This window comes from Dromaius novaehollandiae, chromosome 1, assembly GCF_036370855.1.
Source record: "Dromaius novaehollandiae isolate bDroNov1 chromosome 1, bDroNov1.hap1, whole genome shotgun sequence".
Lineage (NCBI taxonomy): Eukaryota > Metazoa > Chordata > Aves > Casuariiformes > Dromaiidae > Dromaius > Dromaius novaehollandiae.
In genome coordinates this window covers 65,862,378-65,873,655 of record NC_088098.1, presented here as the reverse complement: position 1 = coordinate 65,873,655, position 11,278 = coordinate 65,862,378, and the positions used below count along the sequence as shown (strand labels likewise).

Here is an 11,278-nt window from a genome sequence, read left to right as displayed (position 1 = left end):
AATTCACTTCCCACTCTTAGCAAATACTTCACTCCTTCAAACAATGGAGAGAGGAAAGGTTGGCATCTGAACCCTGCTCTCTTTGGTGGCCCTTACTTGATCCAGAGGCAACGCTGGTGGTTTTTGTGGCGTCAACTCTTCCCGGGACATGGTTGCCGTAGGCATCTTCGGGAAGGGAACTTGAGCCTGATGCATTTGCATTCTGGAGCCAGGTTGAATGGAAAGAGAATTTTAGCACATAAACATCAAGAATAAGTCCCACCTACTCAGCCAAATGCAAATCATTTATATACAAGCACGCATTTCACGTGCATACTCTTCTTTCTGACTTTCCCCCAAAATACAAACTTTACATCCATCCCCATCTCCTCCAACAGATGACTTAGTTGTAAGCCAAGTCTCCTGAATACTGGAGGAAGGGAATTCCTTCATTTCCTTTCTCTCCACACCTGCCTTACAAGGTAACAGTTTACCGTTCAAGTCATATGGGAACTATGACAAAACAGTAACAGTAGCAGCATACTTACATAATCTGAACACAGAATTTTTGGAATAGCAGAATATTCCACTTGGGAATAAAATATGTTATGAAAAATCTCAGCGAGAATTAATTTTCTTTGGGGGAAATTTGAAACGGAGAGGAAGAAAAAAGGAGGAGGAGGGGAAAAAGGAATTGACATTAAAGTGATCGGAATTGATAGCAGGAGGCTATCTTCCACTTGAGTTAGCTGCTCTGCTCCATTTTGAAAAAGCTGCAATGAAATTCTTGCAAAACAGTAAGAGCCCATTTACTTAGGAGATGTACAACACTGGACAACGCATTAAGAAAATACTGCCAGATAAAACAAAACTCCACAATTCAGATTAAACTCTCCACAATTGCTAATGTTGCTTGTTTTAAAGAGCTGCAATGAGACTCTTCAGCTTGTAGAAAGGTCTAAGAGAGTCCTCTTACTCCAAAGGCCTATGAGTAATCTGTTAGCCTTTCAATAGTGCCTGCCAGCTCCTCCAATTTCAAGTCAGGGCCTTTCAAGGATATCCAACACTTCTTGTCACCCTGGTGTCACCCGCCTCCCACCTCACCTTCTTGCCGAAAACACAATCTTACCCCGACGATCTATACAAGTCCTGGGGTGGCCCCCCCATGCCACCTCCACTGCCTCTCTGCTCCATCAGCAAGGCCTGAAAATGGCCTATGTTCTCCTCTCGGCAGCGATACAGGGGTCCCTCCTGAGAGAGGCCATTGGCCTGGCCAGGGGCTGGGTGATGAGACAGGTGAGCATTCACAGGTGATCCGTACGTCCGGGGCTGGAAATGACTGGCGGGATGCCGGGAGGCATAAGGAGAGCCAGTTTGTAGCATTACCCCATGGGGAGGGAAAGCTGACGGGCCAAATCCCATGCCCGAACCCAGGGGCGGTGGGGGAGCTCCGTAGAGGAACTCTCCTGCTGCCACCGAGCTTTGCCTCTTCGTGGCTGCATTGTGGTTGTCCAAATCAAGGAACTCTTTGGGACTCTCCGGCCTTTCCTGGGATTCTTCGGACTTCTCATCTTCAGGCACTAGATCCTGCCCGTCACTCGGAGAAACCTCTTTGGCACTCGCTACATCCATGCGGTTTGGAGAAGCCAGGGCAGTGCTCAGTGCCTCACAGCCCTGCAAGCTGCTCACATTCCCCCGGTCGGAGAAAGGAGGTCTGCCCAGGGGTGGGTGGGTGGGCGGGTGCCCACTGGGACTGGCCTGGGGATGGAGAGGCCTTTGCCAGTCCGAGTAGCCTTGTGGACAGGTGTAGTACGGTGGTCGCTGGTAGTGGTGGTAGGAAGGTTGAGGCTGGGGCTGGTAGGGGTATGCCACACCCTGGTGGGGGCGGTACCGGGGGAAGACGCCAGGATGGGTGTTGCTTGGCTGGAAGCCTCGCGATGGAAAATGCTGCGGATGAGACACTGGTGGTGGCTTCCCACCCATCACAGGGCTAAACCCTTGCAGGCCTGGATTGATGTGGTAACGTGTGGCTGAATTTGGGTATTCCAAACTGGGCATGTAGAGAGGGTGGAACTGGTTTGGGGCAGCCCCCACGGAGCCTGCATCCATGCTGGGTAGGCCAGTGCTCTGCCCCATACAAGGCACGGCTGTATCGGGCAAAGCCTTCCCCCCACCGCAGAGGGGCTTCTCCAGCAGGTTGGCAGCTAGCCCCTTCCCCTCTGTGCTGCCCGAGGGCCCTTCAACCACAGCCCCATTCTCAGGCATGAGCCCTCCTCTCTCAGAGGTGGGCACAAGGTCCCTCACGCAGCCCTGGGTGCCTGGGCTGGCGTAGGTGCTGTCCACTGGCCATGCACTCTTGCTCTGCGCTGCCTTCAGGTCGTTTTTCGCTCCGGAGCCATCTCCTTCCCCATCCGGGGGCAAGGTGCGGCGGGTGCACTCCATGGACAGCGGGGCTTTGGGATGAGGTAGGAGTTTGGCGTAGGCCCTGTCGGGAATGCCAATGCACTGAGCCTTCTCGTCCACACCGGTGGGCGGCTCGACTGGAATGAGAGAGGGAAAAAGTTGCTCTTGGGTCTAATTTCGGAAATCAGCCCTCCCTGCCCAAGATACATGTACTTAATCATGCTCACCCAAAGCAAATTTGCCAAAGAATAATTCTTGTCAATTTAACCAGATGTACCAAAATAACCCCACAATATCTGCTTTTGGTAGGAAGGACAGCAGCCTCTGTCATTCTGAGTCTCTTAACATCCTCTTTGCTGCTGACCCCAGCAAAAATTTGCCGGGTAGCAGTGTGACAAATCCTGATTCTCCATTCAGATGGAGAAAGCATCCCACTTTCTTAACTGTGTAAAAATGGAAGAGAAAGACAGTGACTTTCTAAAACCATGAAGGTGTTTTCACCAAAGACCAGATAAGTACTACAAAGTTTCTGATAACCCATCCTCTACTCAAACTTCTCTATGGGGCTGTCAGGGTATGCCACTACACAACTGCTAGGCAGATTCTGTGGGGTTATGGCCTCCTTGCCACTTCTGACATAAAATCTTTCTTTTGGAGTTCTTTAAGGACCCTGAATTGTGTTTTTGCAAAGTCAGGCAACCTTTAATAGCTTGTTCTTTTAAAACAACTCTTTAAATTGCTCATAAGGTTACAGCTTTCTTGGAAAGATGACACGTGTGGACTGAATCCATAGGATTGTCTTAAGATACAGACCCACAATGGTTTGCAAACCACCAGTAAATAACACCTCCACCAGACCAACATTGCACACGTGGGTTTGGTCTGACACACAAGTGTGCAGAGACTGCCTAATGGAGAGGCAGAGTGGGGAGAGACCACAGGCTCCACATCACAGCAAGCTAAGAAGCACAGGTAATGACAGCTTGATTTTGGGCTGTGTTGCCCCTTCTGGTCCACAAACCCTGCCTATCCACAACTTGGGCAAAAGCACTACCACATACCAAGATACTGCAAAGCCAATCACTGCCATATTTCGACCAACTGTGATTTGGAGATGCAGCTACTCTGCTCTGTAATCACTCAAAGTCCTCCCCCAGTCTCTGTTCTATATCTAGCACAGTCAAATGATAATGAGTTTTAAGCAATGCCACACAAGGAAAGAGTTTCCTCTTAGTGCAAGACACACAAGGGATCGATAAAAGATACAAGGTTTTTGATCTCTAGTTTACCAGCTAGAATTAATGAAAAAAAATTTTTTTTTTTTTTTTGATCTCTGGGGTTTTTTGATCTCTACTCTAGGTTTGTTTTATTTTTAAGGCTTTTTTGATCACTAGTTTACCAGCTAGAATGAATGAAATTCAACTAGAAAGAAACTTGTGGTGGCATACATGACACCCTATCTAAACTGACAGGGCTGCTCAGTGGTTTCCTGGCACTCCTCTTCCAAAAAGATTTTGAGATGTTAAGCTCATGAGGCCCATGTGCATTTCAGAGGAGAAGCCATACTGACATACACCAAAATCCGACTTAACTCCTTGCAGATTCAATTTTTATATCAACTCCAACTGAGCTCTAGAAGCATTACAGACTATGCCTTGCATTTGCTCTGAGTGGCAGTCTGATAACTGCCAGGTATAACTGGGACAGAAGAGACCTTTGGCAGGCTACTGTTGGTGCCCTGGCAGCCAAACAAAAAAGTCTTAGAAAAATCCTAAGCAATGGCTGAAGCAGAAAATATATTCCAATTCAGAGTAAAAAAAGCAAAAAACAACCCCCCCCAAGACAACCCCCCCCCCCAAACCAGACATGCCTAAGAACTATGTCTCCACAATTATTTAATCAAACGTTTAACTCTTCTAGAATAAAACTTGTTTTGTTGCTGAGTCTCATCCAGTGTTTAAAACAGACTCAGGGTAAGTGTGAAAGTCAGGGCATCTACTTCACCACTTTAGCGGTGCTAGTCCAAATAAAGCCAGGTTTGCAGAGAAAGCTTTTGTGCATCTGCAACACCACTGAGTTTGGGACCCTAAGAGTTTGAAGGCCAAGAGCAGGAATGTTTTCCCCAACAGAGCTGGTCTGGGGGTGCTCCCTCCTCCTCCTCAGTGGCACACAACACACGCTGGGTGCAGCTTCCAGCCCTACAGTGCAGCTCCTCATTCCTTAAGGCACATGTGCGGCTGTTTGTGGGGTGCTGCTGTACACACAATGAACACGCGCAGAACAGCACAAGGATTCAGGGAGCTGCATCCGCCGTTCAGATCCTGAATGAATCCTGGCAGCAGCAAGAACAAGAGGAGAAGCCTCTTGATGGCTTTCAGCCAATGCCTTTCTCTGGCAAGAGGCAATCAGTGGGCAGAGGGTCCACCAGAGCACAGGAAAACACAGTGCTGTGTAGCAGGGTGAGTAGCAGATGTGTGGGAGCAAACAACGGCAAGGTGGGTAATGCACACGGGCAGGGAAAGTGCAAAGGGAAAGTACGAAGGCTACCCTGCCCTGGCAGATGAACTCGGTAGAAGAGGAGTTACCTTGGTTGCTCTCCGGCTCCATGGTCTGACTGGTCTGCTCCTGCGAGTTCCCATTTCCCACGATGGGTTTCGGGGGCTGCACATTGGCAGACGCCACGTGAGCCAGCTGCGGAAAAGGGCCAGGGAGGTGCGGGGGGGGTGGCTGGCGAGGGTGGTAAGGCACACCCGGCGGGCACACGCGGGATGACAACTGCTGCATAGCAATCATCTCCGGACTGTCCATCATGGAGTCTCCACCCTGGCACCCTCTTTGAACCTGAGGTGGCCCCCCAAACAGAGAGGCTGGTGGCTGTGGCATCCGCTGACCGGTGGCTTTCCCAGGTGGTCTGATATATCCTGAGGGAGGAACCCCATGAGGTAGGAAATTTGATTGCTCAGTCCACTGGCTGGGAGGCAGAGGTGGCCTTATGGCCCGGGGGTCCATCATGTGACTCAGGGCACGAGGCTGGAGAGAGGGCCCCGGTCCCAGGGGGGGTTTCTCCTCGGGCCCCAGGGTGCCCTGGCCGGCAGCGCCGTGGCTGCCGTTCCACAGGGCCGGGTGCGCGCGGTTCAGGTACTTGTAGGGCCTGTACATGTGGCCTGGGGGGACCTCTGAGCTCTCCGGTGGCCGCATGGGAGGCCCATTGTGCCTCGGAGGAAGAAATCCCTGCTGGAACTGCGCTGGCGGGTACATGGCTTCGGGAGGGGGGCCGCTCATCCGCCCGAGCTGCAGGGCTCCGGGCCGGGGGCCGAGGCCAGCGACGTGCGTTGGTCCTGCACACACCTGCTTCTCGGGGGTAGCCAACCTATGACCTCGGTGTTCGTTCAGTCCCACAGCCGGCTGGGGGGGGGGGAGGGGGGGGAAGAGAGAGAGAGAGAGAGAGAGAGAGAGAGAGAGAGAGAGAGAGGGAGGAAGAGGGAGAGGGAGAGGGAGAGGGAGAGGGAGAGGGAGAGAGAGAAGGGGTGGGTTTTAATGAGAGCTGTCACACTGCAAGAGTCACAGGAAGAAACAGGAAAGGACTGATAGGTGCCAACTGCCCATTCCTAGGAGAAGTGATGCCACCAGTGTGGCCTCTTATGAAAACAGACCGTGGCATTTCCAAAAGCTTTTACCTGCATGGCAAAGTGCTGGTGCTGCTGAACCGGATCTCCAGGATGGGGTTCTGGTACTCGCGGCGAGCCATACAATTTAGTTGGATCTGATCCACGCAGAGGGCCAAACGTCCCTGGCACGGCTGGTCTCTGGTGGTGGTGTGAGGAGGAGAAATAAAACCACTTGTGAGACAAAACAAAGCAAGAGAGCAGCTATACATAAGGGGAAATTAGGACTGAAGGAACCTCACAGAAAAGCGGACAGGCTTTTTGGAGATACCATGATAAACCTGGGGCCTTTCCTATGGGATGGCACAGCTCCCTACCAAAAAGGCACCCTCATTCACATCCCAGCCACACATCCCTGCACTCAGGCCTCGATATATTCACCTCTCACCTAACTAGTTGGAAACAAGAAGACTGGAGAGGGCAGTGGTTAGCTCCAAGGAGCGGAGCAGACCTCAAGAGTATGGGTTCATCAGGAAGTGAGCAGAGTGGGGGGCGGGGCGGGGGAATCTGCTGAATTTCTTTCAAAATACTTATTGGCTCCACCTCTCCTGCTGGCTCCCACTATTTGCATCACAAGAGTCGCTCTAATAATTTTGACTTCCACCTAAAAAAAAGTGAGTAGCCTGGATCTCTGAGGAGCAGCTGATACAGCATGCCACACGTCACTGACACCAGACGTCACTGGTTAAATGGAAGAGACAGTAAAGGATGGGTGAGGAACAGTCCGTAGGGCAGGCAGAACAGGTGGCACTCAGAGAAGAAATGTCAGGCTAAACAGAGGTCACTACGGCAGTCCAGGGTGGCCTTGTGTTTAGTTTTGTTTACTGCTTTTATAAATACTCAAAGCACGAAGTGCAGTAGCACACAGATGGCACAAAGTTACCAGGCAGCCATAAACAATTGAGACAAAAGAAGACTGGCTTGTTCAGCATCATAAAATGGAGGTTAAAAGAGGGAATGTGACTGCTTTACAGGCATAATAGGGTAACTCAACAAGGAGAGAAAAGAGGTGGGGGACAGTGCTGGCCCAGGCATGCATGGGTGCATGCTGGCCACGCAAAAAGTTAGAAGACTGCTCCTAACTAGCAAGGCATCGATCTGGAACAGCCTCCCACTACAAAAGTAGCTACTTTTCTAGCCCCAGCTACTCTTAAGATGGAGTATATTCTTTCCAATCCTCTTTTCCCCCAGAAAGCTACATGGAGACCTGGGAAGACTGAGCTGAATCAGTTTAAACCTAAGGGCTGAAAAGCTTAAGTTCTAGAAACAAGTTTTGACTCTCAAGCTCTTGAAAAAGACTCTTGCCACACAGTGGGGGATTCTGCAGAAGACAGTTATATTCTCTTCTACCTCCCTCCACACGCCTGATTGGTGCAAAACAGCAGAAACCACTCCTTACCATCTGGCCGGGATGCGGCACAGGGCTGGGCATGCCGCCATACTGTAGCGGGCGAGGGAAACCTCGCCCATTGGAAGGGCCCACTTCCCGAGGAGGCTGCATTGGGTTGCCACTTGGGTCCTCTGCAGAGGAGAAGGAGGAGGAGGAGGAGGAGGAGGAGGAGGAGGAGGAAGCAGGAGCCCTGGCAGTAGCTCGATATGGTGGGGGTTTCCCTCCATTTTCCAGGCGTTGCTGCCTCTTGCCTGGTCCTTCTGGGTCTCGTGACCGAGTCCAAACACTGCCAGTGCTGGAGCGGCCGGTCCTCCGGCTCCTCTTCTCCCGCCTCCCGTCCTCTCTGATCCAAAACTCCTCATCTGTGTCTCCATCTTCCCCAGGGAAGTGCTTCATCATTGCTCGGTGGAAACATCTCTCCAAGTTGTAGGCCATCTTGGTATATTCTGTAGTCAAAAAAACCCAGCAACATCAGGGGGAGAGCTTTACAGAGAGGAACAATTACACAGCATCAGACTTTCCTCATTTCTAATGGTCCACATCCAGATAAAACATCTTCTGCTCCTACAAATTTCTTTGAGAAATACTTTTGTTTGTAACTAACCCACTTTTGTTTTTGTTCATGTTCTTAAACTCAATAAGCAACACAGCATCAGATCTGTTCAGTAACCCCAATGGAGCAGAGGCACATAGGCATGACAGAACAGCATTAGTGGCCCGATTTGCACAGTCAGCATTAACCTAGTGTTCCAGAGTAGTGCCAAGATTTACACTATGACAAACACCACCTCTGTTTGCAGAGATGCATGACCTGCACAGTTAGCCAGCAGAGAGCTGAGAGAAGAAATGTTAATTTCCCACAATGCTATTTGATTACGGTCAAAGGCCTTTCTTGGACTGGTTCAAATCTCCACTGTATGCTACAAAATGGAAAAATCAACAAAGATTTCTCTATATGCAGTTTCTAAAGCACTTGCTGACCCTGACACAAAAGCTAGTACAAATACTAGTGTCCCCAGTGTGTCATTTCCACAGGACAGTTCTGCTCAGAGGTGCTCATACTTTTCATTGAAGTGGATAAGAAGGAAAAGACATGTGAGAGGTGTTAACGACAAGGCCTTGAAACAAATGACTTCACAGTTGTTTCCACTGAACTAACCCAGAAGATCCTCAGAAAACACAGCTCTCCCTGTGGCAGTGCCGGAATGCTTTTGCTTGGGGCCCACACTGACAAGCCGGGTAGCTCTAACGACCTTCCCTTTCAGGGTGGTGCTGCTGAGACACAGCCTGCAGTGATGACCCACCATCTGGGAATTGATTTCTTACCTAAGCAACACGCAGAATTTTAATTGGCATAGCAATTAAATCAGGGTTTCCCATTAGCAGACTCATGCTGTTCACCCAATAGCCAGGGAATCTAAGCCCCACATTTTCCATCCAAATGGCTACATGCCTGGTGCATTCCTCACTTTTTTTGTGGTAATTCAACAAAAATTGTGGGCTAACCAGGCTCCTATGCTCCATGAAGTCTGTGTTACTCAGATATTATGAGACAAAGGAGCACACAGACACACAAAAGCACACAAAGGAATGAGCTCACAAAGAAACAGACTTCCCTCTCTTTGCACCTTCTGCCTTCACCACCTACCATCATGGGGGTCCATTAACATGCCAGGCCCCAATTCAGCATGACAACTGTACTAAAAACCTGGCTGAAACCCCAGGTCTTATTAACTAAAGAGCTCCTAGTCTCTCCTCCTGCCTCTCACAAACACCCTGAAAGAGAATAAGCACAAGTACTGCTGAGTAGGGAGAGATCAGTGCTTGTTTTGAGTCAGCACTGCAAACAGATGAACTTATCTTAGCACTCTTACCACTGCCTTCACCATTGTATTTTAGACAGTTCCTGAACATGGTCTTCATATCGCCCACAAATTCTTCCTTGGTGCAGTACTGACCTCCATTCAACTTCTTCTCCATGCTGGAGATGTCCATGGGGGCCTGCAACACAATAAAAGCTCTCTTCATTTACAGCAAGAGCAGAGGGGCTCAGGAAGTTGCACAGCTTCCTCACAGAGATGGATGGTGAGCAGAGGCTGCTCTCAAGAGATGCAGCCTCTTGCCTTGCATTTCCTATGCTTGTAGGCCAGAACGGACTACTGGAGTTGTGCAGTTTGACTGTGAGGGTAACACAGTCCACAAAACGTCAAAACATTACCCAAACAGCTGCATCCCAGTCAACAAGGAACATCAGCCAAACTGGCTGAAGCACTTCCCCTACCTTAATGATCTGGTAGTAGTTTGGAGCATACGATTCATCAACAGGCTCCAAGAAAGGCCAGGAGTCCTTGTGAGCCTTTACCACATCTAGAACTGGCAGTAACAAAAGAAAGGTGAAATGTTACACACTGATGCCCAGGGGATTATTGTACTCCGAGAGACTCGTATAAAGCAGAAAGCTGGGGTAGGAAAACTAACCTTTGTACATGGCTGTGAACTCATCGTCCAGTTCAAAGCTGTAATGAGAAGTGCAACAGCGAATATGCAGACTTAAGACATATAAGCCATGTCCCTCTTATCTCGTCTTCCCTTCCACCCCAAACAGAGTGTAAATGACGTTAACAAACAGGCCTTACCACAAACACTCCTCTAGTGTGGACCAAACCCTGATGTTTCTCAGCCTGCTCCTCAGTGCTTTCCAACCTCTCTTCTACCTCATTCATGTGAGTGACCGTACTCCTCTCTGCCCCTACCCACTGCACAGGCTTCAGCATATGGGCATGCTGCATATCCAGCTGCATACTCACAGGTCCTTGGTCCTTCGCTCCTCCCTTGTAGGGGAACTGGGATCCAAGTGGGAAAGCTCTGGGGGAAGCTCTTTCCCTTGTGCCAGCAGCCAGGCCCGCTCTTCACGAAGCTTCCTCCTCCTGGCCCGTTCTGCAGTGGGAGGGGAGACAGGCCAGAAAGCAGTTCAACACTCCTTGTCAGCAATATCTTGCAGGGAAAACTAAGGTAGCTCCTGTAACTCTCAAGAACTCCAGTGAAACACTCTCATTCTTCCAGCAAAAGTAGCAACAGCAAAGAAACAGGAGCTTAGAATACAGTGCACAAAAAATGTGCCTCTTCACTTTCCCTTGACCTTACCATCAGCAATTTTGGAGCATTACTGTGATACAGCTGCTCCCAGCCAGCTTCCAGACAAATTCCTGCCCATGGTGTGGTACAAAGAGAGACATTCAAGGCACAGATCAGCACTATGGAAACAGTTGGCTTGTTAAATTAGCACCCTTCAGCTGCTTGCCTCTACTCCTGTGCCCCCTACAAGGGCATAGCACTCCTCAGCCAGGTGAACCCAAGGCAGCTGGCTTTGCACTGAAGTGGGTGAGAAGCAGTGCAGAGGGAAGGGTGAAGTACTTCTACCAGATGGGTGACAATGAGTAACAGAGGTCACTAATATCTGCTGTCACTATCGCTAGCTTTGGAAAGGTTGTTCAGGGAGGCCTTCACGGCCAGCAGCCAGAGGGAGCAAGTTGCCACCCAAGAGAGCTGCTGGGACAGCTCTGGTTTAAGAGGCAAGAGACAGGAAGAAGCAACGCTAGTAATATAACCTGTAGTTTGCAAACAGACAGCTGGCTAACAGATTGCTTCATAATAGAAAGTTTATGGGCTCTTATGAACCTCTTTTCCTTTTTCTTATAGGAAATCTGAATTCATTTAAATTGCCAAACCCCTGCAATTGTACTAACTTTCTGCTGAAGTAGAATTCTGCGGAAATACAGCTCAAGAGAAGAGATGTCATAGGATTTAAACCCCAGAAAGCAGATCCCACCAGGGGAACATC

At 49.8% G+C, this 11,278-nt stretch overlaps 1 protein-coding gene across 2 annotated transcripts in view; it reads right to left on the bottom strand.

The window, feature by feature from the left end:
- The window catches only part of LOC112993359 (chromatin remodeling regulator CECR2), a 106,902-nt gene that overhangs the window by 8,376 nt on the left and 87,248 nt on the right, over positions 1–11,278 (bottom strand). For both annotated transcript variants that reach the window (XM_064515228.1, XM_064515234.1), the window contains 9 exons: positions 10,245–10,374; positions 9,916–9,953; positions 9,719–9,810; positions 9,312–9,438; positions 7,447–7,883; positions 6,060–6,188; positions 4,968–5,787; positions 1,109–2,519; positions 97–202 (listed from right to left, as the gene is read on the bottom strand). In XM_064515228.1, the coding sequence (XP_064371298.1) occupies positions 97–202; positions 1,109–2,519; positions 4,968–5,787; positions 6,060–6,188; positions 7,447–7,883; positions 9,312–9,438; positions 9,719–9,810; positions 9,916–9,953; positions 10,245–10,374 (3,290 nt within the window). The remainder of the gene's footprint in view (positions 1–96; positions 203–1,108; positions 2,520–4,967; positions 5,788–6,059; positions 6,189–7,446; positions 7,884–9,311; positions 9,439–9,718; positions 9,811–9,915; positions 9,954–10,244; positions 10,375–11,278) is intronic.